This window comes from Dermacentor variabilis, chromosome 1 (assembly GCF_050947875.1).
Source record: "Dermacentor variabilis isolate Ectoservices chromosome 1, ASM5094787v1, whole genome shotgun sequence".
In the NCBI taxonomy this organism is placed as follows: domain Eukaryota; kingdom Metazoa; phylum Arthropoda; class Arachnida; order Ixodida; family Ixodidae; genus Dermacentor; species Dermacentor variabilis.
This window is the reverse complement of record NC_134568.1, coordinates 118,302,234-118,318,966: the sequence shown is the minus strand read 5'-3', so window position 1 is coordinate 118,318,966 and position 16,733 is coordinate 118,302,234. Positions and strand designations below refer to the sequence as shown.

The 16,733-nt window shown below is 44.2% G+C and overlaps 1 protein-coding gene across 4 annotated transcripts in view; it reads right to left on the bottom strand.

Moving 5' to 3' along the window:
* Positions 1 to 16,733, bottom strand: part of LOC142583459 (uncharacterized) — a 197,806-nt gene that overhangs the window by 47,518 nt on the left and 133,555 nt on the right. For all 4 annotated transcript variants that reach the window (XM_075693941.1, XM_075693949.1, XM_075693955.1 and 1 more), the window contains 2 exons: positions 6,012 to 6,092; positions 1,852 to 1,965 (listed from right to left, as the gene is read on the bottom strand). In XM_075693941.1, the coding sequence (XP_075550056.1) occupies positions 1,852 to 1,965; positions 6,012 to 6,092 (195 nt within the window). The remainder of the gene's footprint in view (positions 1 to 1,851; positions 1,966 to 6,011; positions 6,093 to 16,733) is intronic.

Here is a 16,733-nt window from a genome sequence, read left to right as displayed (position 1 = left end):
GAAAAAAATGTTACTTGGCTTTTTTGGAAGAAAATTGAAAGCAACCAAAGTCTGCATGTGTAATTTTTCTTCATGCAACAAAGGGTTAAGCACATAATTTCATGACTGTCACTTAGTAGTTACATGACCAGCCTTAGCTGTGCCTGAGGCGTTTTATAAAGGTAACCAATTTACCTCGCAAGTGGATTGTGGCACTTTTGGCACATTGGTTCTCTGCTACAAGAGAAAAATAAAATTGGGCTATTTCATGAGGATCATGTTACAAAGCAGTCGAAAAATGCAGGTCATTCTAACACTCAGCTTCCGGTGGTTGTTATAGTTCTTGCTTGATGGCTGTGGTAATTTTTTGCTTAGCTAAAGAAAACCATTTTTATCCTTAAAATAACTTGAACTTTTCTGCATTACTGACATACATTTGATGAAATGGTAAAGCAAAGGCAAATTTGCGTTAAAATGCTACGATTTTTTTTATTGTGATAAAAATAACTGCATGTGAAGCAACATGGCAATTCTGATAATGCATTGTCATTCACAGTGACAAGGCTTGTTCAACTGAACTTAACTGTTTTTGGTATTTCACAGAGAAGTGAGATAGAAAAAAAGAAAAAGCGGATGTGTGTGCACAGAAGCAGCGCAGTGCAGTGCAAACTACCTTCCTTCTTTAATATCAATGTACAATAATACAGGCTTCTTTATAACTAGAGCAAAATTAGCTGTAAATGGTGCACTGGTTCAGTTGCAAAACAGAAATGCCAACAGAGAGAACAGAACTCAAACTGAATACGAACAAAAATCTTCAAGGAAGCGCCAAAACGCAGACTTTTTGACATTACCTGTTTCCTGTTGAATGACAGTTTGCACTTTTCACATATATGGGATTGTTCTGCACAATTTGTGCAAAAATATGGCATTGGAGAGCAATATATTATCAGTTCACTGCAGTCTGCACACTTCATTAGTTTGTGCGTATACTTCATGTGCGGTCAGTGAAGACAACCAGCTACAATGGCAGTAGCTCCGGAGGCTCTTGTGTCGAAGTGGGCCGCCGCGCTGCGCAGCTCCAACCTTAAGACGCAAGAGTGGGCTGTCGATCAGGCCCGAGAGGCAGCGATGAGGCAATGCCTCGAAGTCCCCTCATGGGAGACCTGAGCCCGGGTCGTTAAACTTTGCTGGATTTAAAATAAAGTTGTTTTCATCCATCTAATGCTGAAACAACAGTGCTGAAACGTCTTCCAAATGCCGAGACAAGTCAATGATGTTGCATGTCAGCGAAATCAATCGCCAAAACTTGACGTAAGATTGTTCATGACGAGGGCCTATACTGACAACTATATCGATAGGTGCCACATTTCTGATTCGCCTCTCCCACAAACTTCAAAATTAAATTAAGGTGCATTCGAAGCAGCATTTGGTATTGACACTTTACAGATCATACCCATGAGCTCTCAGCAATGCAAACGGTCAGCTACTTCAAGTCAGAATTTTTGTGTCAGTACCCCTTTAATGAACAACTTGCATCCAGAAGGCCTGCTACAGCTATGATTCTGAACCTCCAAGTATGCCACTGCCACTATGTCTGCTGACTAAATATCACAGGTGAGCTGCTTGGACTAGCGCTACTGGTTGCTCACTCAACTCACAGGAAGACCAAGAGTCTATCTGCAGCTGAATATAACAAGTTGAGTGCAAATTTTAGCAATCCAAAATGTTGCAATCTTCAAAGCCACAGGCCAATAGATTAGTACATAAATACAAGAAAATTTAGCATCTGTGATGAAGGAACTGTGCCTTCGTGTACACTGATGGTTTTCTAACAATTATGCCTCGCTTTGTTACAGTAGGTGCACTTACCTTGTAACGCAAGGTTGGCAGAGCAAGACCTTTTTCGACCAGCAGATCAGAAACGTAAGCTTCAGGATGACGGCTTGTAATGCAGAGACTGACAGAGTGCAGAGGCCCCCGACGCTGCATTTTACCAAAATGTAAATTTACTATCGGCTTAATCATCAAGAAATGCATCTTCAATGGTCTAGATAAATTGGCACTACCTTATATAGCACACATTTTCTTGTCTATTTTTGTGCAACCTGCCTACAAGGCAACATAAGCTCAATTTTTCCTGCACTGTATGTCAACCTAGCTCACTAGCTACGGTCAGTATAAATGAAGATCTTGAAAAAAAAAAGTTGGCACTATTCTGACAGCCTCTTGTAGGAATGCTGTGCGGTAGATTAACTGGATGATGGTAAGTGAGAGTAGCATATGTGCAATATGTGAAGCATTTCTCTCAAGTGTTTATTCAGGAAATGTAAATGAGGGCCATAATTATGTCTGTTGGGTTAAACTTTTGCACAATGAATTTAATATACCAAATTGAATATCCCATTGCTCTGGTTGTGAAAATAGCCTAGCCACAATTTGAAATTCGAAACATAATTTCAATGCTTTTTAAACAACCTGAAGTAATGAGAGAACAGGAAGCACAATACGGGGAAGTGATAACACTCAACAGAACCAAGATTTGAACAAACCAGGAAGCATGTGCAGATAACACAGCGTAAATCACACCAGCCATTTTGTAGAAATGGCATCTCTACACGCTGAGTACAAATGTGTAGAAAGAACTACCATTTTGACAGGAGTGCAGCAAAATCTGCAATATTACTATCACTGTCACTTTACACAAGGCTTCCTATCAATGCAATGTGATCAACTTGCTATTAGCCAAGTTTTTCCATACAATGTGCAGCAAAGCAAGGAATCTACAGGTGGATTTACCTTGGCTTATGGCCTATAAGTAACCTCATGATTACATGAAGTGTTAAAATGGCTACTGTTAGTATGCAGATACACTTGAACATGACATTTTGTTATCAAATGGTCATACCTGTTAGCTGTCAAGAGCTCAATTTCACGGCCAATGTTAGTGGACTAATGTGGAGTGTGCTATGACACTCCACAGATTAACTTTTAGAGTGCAGCTCTTAGGTGCTCATTCCTGCAGGAAGCAGCAGCGGTGTCAGCAGTGTAACCTAGCAAACAAGCCCAGTAAAAGATGAAAGAGCAAATGCGGAGCAGGACACGAAAGACGCGAGCCACGAATGACAAAGACCAGGTTGGGTGTTTTTGCTTGGTGTCAGTATGCTGTTGTATGCAGCGGGTTACCTCCTTTCATTGTTTTTCACAATGTCTCGCACCAGGCATAATTTTTCAAGTGCCTGGACAGGTGCTTTTTAAGTCAGCTAGACATGAAGTAGTTGTTCTCATATCTGGCATTCCAGTGCAGTCGAACCCGCTTATAACAATACCAGATTTAACACTACATCAGATATAACAATGAGCAGCCAATACACCTTGAATTTTTGCATGTGTTCTAGGGTAAATTAAACAGCTTACTACATTGCACCCGTGCAGCATTACCGGTTACAGCCAAAAAAAAAAATACCTTGTTAGAAAAAAAGCAAGAAAGAGACAAAAATGCGAGCTGCTTTGTCACACCCGTCTTCATCACACCAGCACCTCGGCGGCTAATTGACCCATTGACACCTTTGAGTCCCAAAGGCGGCACAAAGGCATACTGCACAACACTTCATCGCATTGCTTCCAAAAACAGGAAAAAAAAATGAGCCACTTTGCCAAACCCACCTTTGTGCCGCACACTTCGCATGGCACACCTTCATTGTATCACAGGCCTCACAGGACTCGCACGCCGCTCTCCCATCTCTCTTCCACCCTCCTGCCGACAGAGGAGGGGTGAAAGGGGGACAGGTGAGGAAGGCGTGCTATGCAGGGTGCGAGGCAGGCACAAAGGAAGGTGTGGCAAAGCAGCTGGCATTTTTCTTTTTCTTCTTTTCCTGGATTTCGTGTTCCTTTTCTTTTCAGTGCAGACACCCACTAGCCAGATTTGCCTTAGCCATTAATGTGGCACGGAAACATTGTAGTAAGTGGTCTATGTTACCATAGAACACACACAAAAGTTCATAGTGCAGCGGCCACTCATTGTTATACCCTAGTATTGTTATAACTAAGAGTGTTATAAGTGGGTTCGACTGTACTTCTTTGACTAATTCAAATGTCCGAGTGTTCGTCCCCTCTGCCTTTTTCATGCAAACCGATTATAACACTGGGATTTTTATGGCCCTTGAATATTGTTATAAGTGGTTCGACTGTAGCGAGCTTTCACATGGCGTACACACTCTGTAAGCTTGGAAAGCTCACCGAAGATTGCAAAAATATTAACCTACTCTACAAGTGCACCCTTTCTATAATTTTGAAGATGCAAGAAATGCAGCGAAAGTAAGCTTTCAATCAAGAGAATGAATTGCTGCCTGAAAGGGCTAATGCCGCATGTCCACGCCCATGCTTACACACTTTATATTTGGCACTATCATGCAATTTCGAGTTAGAGGCATACTGAAAACTGACTATCACATTGTTTATCTCAGAAAGCATTTGCATGAAATTCTCACTACAATAATCCTGCACATGCACCTATTTTTTGCAAGATGCACGAGGACTGATAGAATCTCGTCTAGCAATCAAACAATTGCTGCAAGTTTCTCATTCGCTTTGCTTTTCTTATAGGTGCAGACCTCCGCGTTTGCATGCAGTTGCTCACATGGTATGCCTTACTTTTACTATTGGCCACACAACCCTAGGGCCATATTCTCTATTTCATTCCTGAATGCTTCTTGAAGGCTTGAATGCTGCAGCACTATGGTCTTTGCTGGGCCGGCTCCTCAGCATGACATGATGAGAATTAAAAATTAAATGCAACGTTACAAAGTATGGGCCCTAGTTGTGTCACACTTACTCAAAATATAAATAGAAGTGAGAATTTTATTACATCTAAAAATATTAATTCTAGTCGCTTTTGTTGCTTTCATTCATGTTGCCTAAAATTTTTTCTTGAAAGAAGTTGCTCTGAAAACAAATCTATTTTAAAAAATGTGACTGTGGCGATGCACATCTAAAAAAAGAAGAAAGGACATTTAAAGGGTTAAAGGGACACTAAAGGCAAATACTAAGCTGACATGGACTGCTAAAATACTATACCAAAGACCTCGCAACACTTATTTGGTGTCAAGAAAAGACGTCGTTTATGAGAAAATCACATTAGAAGGGCATGCATACCTTTAGCGCAATTCAAATTGCCCGCCCCTGAACAGGGAGTGGCAACAATGTTTACGCCATCGCCACCCTTTATTGCCATCTGTGAGTAAAACAGCAGCCGACAGACGGTGCTACGGTTTGCTGCACAAAAGGCAAACGCACGGCCATGGAGAAACCAAGCCAAGACAGAGCGTTGGATTCAGCGTGGCGTGGACTGCTTAATTCCATGACATTACATGGCCGTGGCATTCTCTGCTACTTGCACTATATGCGAGTTTTGAGAGCCAGCAAAATCATTGCAGCACAATGCGAGAACGAAACTACTTAAACGTGAAAGAGCGGGCGGCACAGAGAGGAGAAAATGAAACCTCTTGACTGCCCTCGTTGTTGCCAAGGGCAACATCAATGAGTTTTTTTTTTTTAATCAAATAGAACTGGAGAAGTAGCATTGTCTTTCCTCTTATAATGTAATATAGTTGTGTTTTTATAACAAGTGGTGGAGTACTAGTGACAGAAATGAGGAGTGCCTTCATCATCAGGCTATTAATTAAATGTCCCAGGGAAGTCTCTAATCGTGTCCTGCATTTACCTCAATTTTTAGATTACTAAAGCTTTGATTGCGATAATATTGGTGCCTTAGACATTCTAAAGAACTAATTTATCACTTTAGCTTGACATAAAATTTCCCTTTAGTGTCCCTTTAATATGTAGGCAATTGATTGTTATTCAGAATGTTCAACAAAGCAAAAGTGACCTGTTGTTTGCTCCCAACAAATTAAAAAAGTAGTAGTGTCTATGCCTAACCTAACCGAACATAAAACAGTCAGGAGTGTTCAAAGTGCACACACTATCGTACACAAGCATAAAAACTCACAATAAACATTTCAGGTATATCTAACCTTCAACACATTGCACACCACGGTTTTGTCATCACTGACGAGCTGGATAAATGCAGCTTTTGCGTCAAGAGTCCAGCCTTCCTGAAATTGAAAAGAAAGGAGAGAGAGGAAAACATTTATAGTAATAAATAAAATGTAGTTGCCAAGGAAAATGACGCAACTAAGTTTACAAAAGTAATGTGCACTCTTAAGCAAACTTACACCCTTTTGCCACACAACAATAATCGTCATCTGTCGTGTCCGCATTTCCTTTCTTTAACGCGGCGAGCCCGGTACTTTCCAGTAATGAATGGCATGCGCATTATCAGCATGACATAGTGTGGTATCCGTAACTTCTGGTTTCGGTTTTGGGTCTTTACATCAGGGCGCCACTCAGCGCCAAACGCTGTAAGTGCCTCCTGTAAATTGCCTCCTCAGAAATAAACATTAATTCTTTGTCTGGTCCCCGACTGGAGCAGTCCGGCTCTTTTCTTGCGGTGCTGCGCGCCCCGGCCGTTTAGGCCTCATGCCGTAACCCTTTCGTCCGGCCACCCCGTCGAAGCTACAACAAACTGGCGACGAGGTAAACCGCTCACTTCACTTTTACGGCCCCTTGCCTTTCTATTTCTGCTGCTCCCCTCCTTCCGGCATGCAAGACGCTACGTCCACTTCGACGTCGTCCACCGCAACTCCCCCGCCTTTGTTCTCCGTGCCCAGCATGGCGTTCGCACCCCCCATGCCACCTTTCCTTGCATTACCCGGTACTCCTTCGGTACCATGGCTCCCATGGAAACGTTCGTTTTGCACATTTCTTCAGGCGACCGGATGCGAAGCATTACAAGAAGAGAGGAAGAACGCCATTTCACTGAGTAATTTAGGCTTTGAGGGGCAACGTCTCTACTATGATCTTGCGTCGCAAACGGACCAGAAGGCCGCTACGTTCGAAGACATTCTTCGCATCTTCGACCAGCACTACGAAGAAAGCTCCAATCCCCTGATGCACCGCATTATCTTCCGGGACAGGAAGCAACTACCTGGGGAAACCTTCCAGGACTTCGTCACCGCGCTACAAAGGCTAGCGCCTGCTTGTGCGTTCGGCGCTTGGCACGACGAGTCTCTTCGCGACCAAATTCTCCAAGGCGTTGCATCAAAAAGAGTTTGAGAACGGCTACTGTACGAAGGATCGTCCCTCACGCTCAAGAAAACCGAGGAAATCAGACGAAGCGTGGAGCAAGTTGACAAGGAACTTGAAGTCTTCAGCAACTCGTCTATTCAGCGCGTCTCGACGCAACGCCAAGATGGCGTCGCCAGCCATCTCCTTCCTCGCCCGGGCGCGCAAGATGGCGGTCACCGCCCCCCTTCTCCCTCGACCCGGCGCCTTCAAGATGGCGATCAACGGCGTGGCGGGCAGTCGCATCGAGCGGTCGGCCAACGTGACGTCCGACCCGAACTCTGCGAAGCCACTGGAGAACTCGCACCCCATTGTTACCGATGTGGTTCACCTCGCCACATCGCATCCGATCCAGCCTGTCCGGCAAAGCACGTTACCTGCCGTGCGTGCGGAAAAGTGGGACATTACGCTTCGGTTTGCCGTTCGAGGAACCGAACGCAGCGACAGCCTCCTGCTCGAACGCAGCTTGTTTCCGTTACCGCTGATACAGAATCAGCCTCTACAGTCCCGTTTGTGCTTACAATTCAAGCACCGAATTTCCGTCCGGCAACAATTCGCGCCGAAGTCTTCATTGCGAATACTACACTCAAGTTGCTCGTGGACACAGGAGCTACAGTGTCGCTGATGAACAGCTCCCTATACGAAGAAAATTTCAAGGTTTTTCCATTACCTCCTTCGAGTCTTCGACTCAAGAATTATTCGCAGCAAGAAATTCTGCATTCAGGACGTTTCTCCGTGCTTGTCAAGTATCGCAACAACGCTGCAGTAGTGACATTTCACGTCACGAACCAAGGCACTTCTCTTCTGGGCTTAGATTCCATTCAAGCTTTGGGCATTGACATTCAAGGGTCTTCGCTCACATGTCAAGTATCAGGACTTCCAGCTGACCCAAGCGTTCAGCCTCCGTCTCTTCCGCACAACACTCCAACAGAGTTCGCCCATCTGTTCTCGGGACAATTGGGACTTGTAAAGGGCTTCGTCCACGACGTTCGTTTCTGACCTTCAACGCAACCAGTCTCAGCGAAACTGCGTCCTCTACCTCTGGTTCTCTGGGAGCAAGTCTCCGCCGAGCTGCAACGCCTGGAATCAGCTGATGTCATCGAACGAGTCACTGCGTCCGAGTGGATTTCTCCGCTCGTCGTCATTCGAAAGAAGGACAATTCCATTCGACTTTGTATCGATCTTCGAGACCCCAAGGACAATTCCATTCGACTTTGTATCGATCTTCGAGACCGCAACAAGGCTATCATCATTGACGCCTTTCCACTACCGAGGGCTGACGAACTGTTGCATCGACTCGCTGGTGCTACTGTCTTTATTCCTACTGGTACTCATTTTCCTGCTGCAACCCCTTCTTTGCAACCACCTGTCTCACAACCACCACCACCTCCGGGTTCACCCCATGCAGAACAGTCTCCTGAACGTCCGTGCTACACTCCTACCCAAGACACTGCCCCTGAAGGCACTCAGGTCACTGACACACCTTCTAGCCCCAGTACGAGTAACACTTCTGCTGTTCCTCCTCTACAACTTGAACCAGTCCTCCGTAGGTCAACACGCCATAGACAACCTCCGGAACGATTTAAGGATTATGTTTCCAAGTAGCTTGTTGCCTTAGGTTACCGTCTACAGAGGTTTCAACCCTCCCATGCGAATTCGGCTCTTAACGCCAAAAGTATTTCCTTACATGTTTGTTAGCTGAATAAGACTTAAGCAGTATCCTTCAAATGGGGGTATTTCTGGCAGCATAAACGGTGCTATACGCACGCTGTACTTACTGCTATACTGCAGATTTATCAGTGGATCCTAGTTGTAGGAACACTTTTCTTCATTTCTTAGCATCCCCGCAGAAGGGATACCATACATTTCTTGTATGTTACGTTTCTTGCAGCATAAACATGTATGCATTTCCACTACGGTAGTCGCCGCCATACTAATTTGTCTGTCATGCCGAAAAAGAAAAAAAAAGTTTTAACATTGAAAGTCGTTAGCATTCTTAAGGGGGTGCACTATGGAGTGTAACGTGCTTTTACGCACAACGCCAAAACCCGACAGCCACAGAGACTGTCTCGAGTCAGGCTCAGGGCGAATGAGCCACCCATCAGTGCTGTCACAGGGGGCACACAGATGGTTGTTACTGTATACTTATGTACTTTGTGAATTTTGTATGTGTTATCTGTGTGTGCAAGACTGCATCTCATCGTCCTCCCAAGACGGGTACTGGAACTGCAGATCTGGAGTGCAATAACTCATATTCAGTGTTCATGTGCGTTTATTTTAAATAGGGAAGCCAGAGATATCATTTTCTATTGTGTAAAGATGTATCACTAATCATGTGTGTTACAGTACTAACATGTGTTCTTTGACTCGTGACTTACTTTTGTTGCGAGGAGAGCGAGTAGATCATGTTTCCTTTCAAGGGAGAGGTGATGTGGTATCCGTAACTTCTGGTTTCGGTTTTGGGTCTTTACATCGGGGCGCCACTCAGCGCCAAACGCTGTAAGTGCCTCCTGTAAATTGCCTCCTCAGAAATAAACATTCATTCTTTGTCTGGTCCCCGACTGGAGCAGTCCGGCTCTTTTCTTGCAGCGCTGCGCGCCCCGGCCGTTTAGGCCTCATGCCGTAACCCTTTCGTCCGGCCGCCCCGTCGAAGCTACAACACATAGCATTACCGACAGGAAAGTAACAGGCGCCGCGTTTTCAAGAAAAGAAACGCAAGCAAGGCAGATGACGATTATTGTTCATGTGGCAGAGACACACCCCAAAGGGTGCAACTTTGCCTAAGAGTGTAGCTAAGATACTGAATGCAGAAAAAGAAAGAAAGAATCATAAAATGAACGAAGTAATTCTAGGTTTTACGTGCCACAACCTCTATCTCATTATGAGGCACGCCATAGTGGGGGACACCGGATTAATTTCGACCACCTGGGGTTCTTCAATGTGTACCCAATGCACAGTACGCAAGTGTTTTTACATTTCACGCCATCGAATTGCGGCCACCACGGCCAGGATTTTATCTCGCGACCTCATGCTTAGCAGTATAATGCCAAAGCAACTAAGCAATGATGGCTGGTCACAAAATGATGTGTGGTCAAGAAACATACATGCACTCATTATATTATGAATATTGGTAACATAGACAGTAGTGGGAATGGCCAAGAGCATTTTGGAGCACATTTCATAGCAGTCAACAATGATGATTGTGAATGGTTATCAGCCAGACACTACTAATACGCATCAACAATGGTTCCGGAGTACCAGCTCACATCACCGCAAATATTTTCCCGGAATATAATCAATTTACGTGCCACTTACGAATGAATTACACCTATCACACAGTCTCATTGAGTTAACCTGCACATTAAGAACAAAAAATACTACCCATCAACCAAGTGGTAAAGTTAGCCACAAAAAGGCACAAAGAACTTGCAGCAATGCAGTCACATAGTATGCAGGACGGCTCTTCAAGTAATTTTACATTAGGCCTCAAGTCGGATTTAGCCAGTAATATGGCCAAGCTACAAATATACGGCATTACGAGCACACACAGAAAAATGCAACACAGCAGAAGCTAATAACATCCAAGGGGGTAGGTTTCAGCAGTGTGCTTTTATACTTTTAAGTGTTGAAGGACCCTGTTTTCAGTTTGCTGAGTGCGATGACACAGCCGCCGACGCCTCTCCCACCACAGACGAACAACCCATCCATATTGTATCATCGGCTAGTGGCTCTCTTCGACTCCCACCCCTCTCCTTCCTCTTCAGCGATGCTGATAATCTTCAGCTTCTGCAATGCTGTAAAGGACGGCTGTTGAGCGCTACTCATCATCATCTGAATTCTAGTTAGCCAGAGCCTCGTGCAATATCGCTATCCCCATGTGCACTTCGCTAACTATTAAACGGAAAGTGGTGACCCCTAAAGAGAAGGAGAATGGGTGACTACGAAAGAGGGGAGAAGAGAGCTTCAACACGCAAGGGTGGGGAGAGGGTGGGTTCCCTAGGAGCAAACAAAACTTTGAATGCTGGAGAACTCTGCCTTGATGTGTGGCTTACTGGCAGCATACACCGTGCTGTCATGAGGCCCAACCTAAAGGCGAAATTCACATATAATCCACACCCCGGCTTTACAGTCAAATTTTCTGAATGTTTGGTGCGGATATGTGCAAAAACACGCTAGTTTTCTAATGGTGGACCATGAACATGCGCCAGAACGGGGTTAGATTAATCCAGTAACCCTTTAGTTTCATCTAGTTTTATAAATAGCAGGAGACTCGACAGCACTCTTCGCATAGGGTGATGGCGACTGCCACCTGGTGTTGCCCATAACTCTTTTTCAAAGTGGCCTCAGAGATTGCGCGGCAAGGCTCGTCTTGGAGTAGCCTTGGAGCAGTTTCTCTTATTTTTAGCATGGATGTAGCTGCTTTAACGAAATGTAACAGATTGGAGCAATTGTAGCAGCATTCCCACCACTGCATAGACAACACCAAACGCCTTGAAAGGTACAGTCTAGCCTTACTATGAACACTTTGGGATTTGGAATAAAAAATTAAAGCACACTTATGGCACTGCGCACAACTTCCTGCATGGACTTTCCAAACACAGAAGTATTTTCATTGACTACGCACCAAATAAAGCTTCTACATCCAGTAACTTCGGGCACTCATGCTTGCAGACATTCACATTAAGCATTTCATTTGTTCTTGGTTCAAAATTACAAGATTACCCTTTTTATTTATCCTTAAGGAGTCTTGGAATGAGATCCTGGACATTTCAGAATTTTTTTTTATAGATGATGTCGAAGTGATATGTACAGTCAGCCACAAAAGTTCATGAGACATGGGATTCGAGAAGCTGAATTTCCAAGACACCTTGGCATATACCATGTTCGCACACTTCCAATGAGCCCCAATTGTAACGTGCGGCTATATTACTGGCCAAATATGCAAAAAAATAACTTGGTGCCTATTCTACGGCGCACATCAAGTAGCGAAACCCAAGTTGACATGCACTGTGTTGAAACAACTTTATGGAACATACACACGCACACAGATGAATCTTAGTGGCTAGTCGCTATCAGTCCAACATTTCCTTTTTGCTGTCTACTGACTACAGATAGTCATCTTCAGTTTCATCTGATGCATTAGAAATGTCCCACGTTCAGCAAACTGGAACATGGAGACCGCATACCAAGGCATAAAAAAACAATGTCTGTTCGATGGCAGTGTGGCTAGCTACTTTGCACGGAGCGTTTCTTTTTATTATTTGAATAATAAGAAGCGGTTTCATTTTTTATTTTGAGTAGAATTAGTTATGAATGCAACGTGCATGCAAATTTAAATGCACATGTTATTAAAAAAAGGTGTGCATTAGAATCATGCAAATATGGTAACCGTAACAGGTAAATTCAAAGTTGAAGTGTGCAGTTGCCTTTGCAATGTACAGAGTGATCCATTAAATTAGAAGCACTATGCCCAGAGCAGAAATTCACATTTGCCCGGGTCCTGGAAACATTTTGGCCAATTGTGCATCATTGTCTGAATGTTCAATACAAGCTAACAATTTGTTTCTCAATATGACTTTATTTCAATACTTTATTTGATAATGTGCAGTTGCAATAAGTTGATTTTGAAGTACCGGGCATGTGGGCATGCACAAACTGATCTTTAACTTGCCTTGTGCAAACAAGAATAATAATTTGTACTCACTTCTTGCTTATGTTGCAAAGTAACTCATTTTATGCTCATATGCAGAGGACAGCTAATATTTGTGCCTTTTTTGGAACATATGAGAGAAGCTACTAAACTTAGTCTTTTACATTATGTGAGAACATTTACAGGATGCTGATTTTCATCAACAAATGGCAAGAGAAAATATCTTCATATTTGACTAGCTGATCGAAGAGCTTTCAGTATATCGGACATTTCATATAACTTGAACCAAACTTCCAAAAAAAAAAACTCACTTTGGGAGGACGAATTTCTAAAAAAGAATTTTCACCCTTGAGCAGTTAAACATAATTGACTTCTCCTAAGCTTCCTCTGGCTTTATTGTATGTTACCGAGTAAAGATATATATAAAAGAGAGAAGACTAACAGAGAATAAAGAAAGCTAACTAGCATAATCACTGCCTGTGGCTGTACTATATTTACAGTAGCTGACCAACAAGAAAAAAGAGAGAACTGTAAAAATGTCCATATAGTTGTACAGTCTCAAAATTTTTAGAAAACCCAGCAAAATCAACTTTGTTCACAAGTGGACTTCCTAGCTTCTGGATGGTTAACCACAGATATTGATACTATACTAAAGCGACTATATAATAGCAACAATTTGTGCGCAGGTGTGTGCAAGCGCGAATCACCGATTACTTCTGTTAGTGATGGATGTCCTGTACAGTCAACGACCAATTTTCCGGACCCCCTATTTTTCGGACATGCCAGATAATTTGGACGCCTTCACGGCACTACCATGTACCCCATGGATAGGGCTCCATGTTTTCGGAGTTTCTTTTTCTTTAAATTTGGAGGGTGTGTTTCGGACTTTATTTTTTGGCGGAAATTCAGCGTTTATCAGAGTTTGCACTTTTGCATTACTCTCAATACTCGAAAATCTTAGATGAAATGATATCTGAACACGAAAACATCAGAACGCACGAAGCATATTTTAGTTGTCTGGAAGGTTTGAATGCACAAACATGTATACACACAAGCACAAATACTTCAATAAAGAACACCTATGTTTGTGCATATTACAACCTTAAAGGGACACTAAAGGTTACTATTAAGTCAACGTGGACTGTTGAAATACCATCACGGAAACCTCGAAACGCTTGTTTCGTGCCAAGGAGAGACTTATTTTAAGAGAAAATGCGTTCTGAAGCGTCCGCGTACCTCTAGCGCAGTTCAAATCGCCCGCCCTCCGATCGAGGAGTACTGACATCATGGTCTCATAGTGACGTTGCGCCATCGGTGAGTAGAACGGCGTCCGCAGACGGCGCTACGGCTTTTCTGCGCAAAACGCGAACGCGCGGCCAGAAACAGAGCCAAGACAGAGCCGACAGCAGAGCGAAAGCGGGAGTATGGTGGCTAGCGGAAGGAGAAACGAATTACGTCCGACATTACGTCCCACGGCACACGGAGAGTCCGTTTTCGTTAAACTATAGGCTGCGGCGAGCTCGCAGCGTGGTCGGCGTGGTCTATGAGGAGCGACGAGCCTTTTCACACTCGCAACAGGGCATAAAAATGTGCGAATCGACGCAAAACTCGGCCTAGAAACGTGCTTCGCCACAGCCAGGGCTCAATACGACCCAAGCTGGCACGACCCAGATGTCGTTTCCCGCACCGCCACCAGGCGCCGCTACTATACCTCAAACTCCAGCGCAAGACGCCCATAAGCTGGTACTTCATTCTATGACGCTAACTTCGACGCTCGTCGCAATGGACCCTGACACCGACAGATTGGCTCGCGATGGTGGGCTCAACTTCAGCGATTTGAGCACCGACGAGCGCGACCTGCTGCTGAGGGCTCGCACTGCCGGCGTCGTTGCGTACTACGATGGCGGCCTCGACACCGGCTCTCCGGAGCAGGAAAGCAACGAGGGCTTCCCACGACATCACATGGACGTGGCATTCTCGCTGCTTGTTCCAAATGAAAGTTTCGCGAGCCAGCAGAACCCTCACAGCACGACGCGATAACGAAACTACTGAAACTCCAAAGCGTGCGCGGCGCAGAGTCGAGCGAAAACGAAACCTTTCGAACACCCATATTACTGAAGGGTAACGTCAAAATGTTATTTTTTCTTAGAATCGAATAGACGTAGACAAGTAGCATTTTTTTCCGTCTTATAATCGAATGAAATGATATTTTTAATACAAGTCGTTGAGTATTAGTAAAACAAATTATGAGGAGTCCTTTCGTCATCGGGCTAGTACCGGAATGTCGCTGGGGGGTCTCAAATCGTGTCATGCATTTACCTCAATTTCTCGGTTACTAAAGCTCTGTTCGCGATTATATTGACGCCTGAGACGTTCTAGAACATTGCTCTACCACTTTAACTTGAGTTTCTGGTAACCTTTAGTGTCCCTTTAAAGCTTGTTGTAATAGCCACAAGCATACTGTGAGGTTGCTGTCACTGATGGAAGATGGGGCTTCTGCAGGTGGATGTGGCGTTGGGATTGTAGACGCTCCGCAATTCTCAAGGCACCCTTGTTGTTGGCAATGCTAACTGTCACATGACAAAACTTGCGAACAATGACTCCTTCAAATGATGTTGACTCTTCAAAATCACTGAACTCCTTTACGTAGTCACTGGAAAGCTTTTGTTTCCTTCACATTTTGCTTGCCCAAAATTCAGGCACTACAGAAATGTGTCACGTGAGCATGCCATGCTTTCCACCAGCAGGCTTTCTGCACTCAATTCAGTTCCCTGGCGCTCGAGTGCCGCCAGGGAACCGTATATGAAGATGTCTTGCGTTGCCGGGGCGACAAGCCCTGTGTTAAATGTGCGATGGGTGAAGTCTACAAGATACTGTTGACGTGAGGTAAAGTTTATATCGGCCAAACCAGACGATGTATCCATGGCCACTTAGAACATGCACTTTATAGAAAGGCTTTCGATAAAGAACAGAACATGGTCATATTGGCCGTTAAAATTGGAGTTTATTGGATAAATCCGAATTGTCAAAAATTTTACTGGCAAGCGTTCATCGAATTTTTTCGGATTTATCCGAAAACACAGAGCCCTACCCATAGAGTTAATGTGTAAGAACGCCTGAAATTTCGGACGCAAAAAACCTTCACTGTCCGCTTGTTGCCATGACCGCAGGTATGAAACTGAATTAATCGAAACCACCACCACAATCCTGCTTGGATTATCTCGCCGCCTCGAGCCGGCACTCCCGCACGCAATCCACTGGCAGCCATAGCCACACCGCGGCAACTACTTCGACATTCGCTACCAAGCTTCTTGCTATTCGGTGCCAAGTTTTTCGTTGAAACAATTCACCACTGTTAACAATGGCGCCGACTCCACCTTCCTAATCCTTGCCAATGGCTCCGGAGAGCGAAAAGCATGGCGCGCTGTATGTCAGTTCCCAAAAATCAGCTTCGCCCCAAAAACGCAGTGTTGCGCGGTTAAGCATACCAAAAGTTAAAAGGGGCAATTGCCACGGGACATGGTATGTTTCCTTTAATAATACACGCATGCACCCGCCATCCCCTATTACAGTACGAGCACCGATATGCCTAATAAGTGTACTGGCAGGCCTTTAGAGCTATTTCAGACGTGCCTTTTTTTTTTTCATTTCGGATGTGCCATTTTAGGGACACTTTCGCAGCCCCTGGGGAGTCAGAAAAATCGGACATTGACTGTAATCTGTAAATATGTGTGAATAAATCTTCTGGAACTTCCCACTCATGTGTTAGCTCATTGCACATGTGCCACTGCAGTGAAGTCCTCCATTCAATTAGCTTCCTTTAATTTGAACTTCTTTTAATTCGAACTAATTTTCAGGCCCCTTCGTGTTCGAATTATCGAGATTCGACTGTACAACAATCAATTCTGTCTCTCGCTTACTG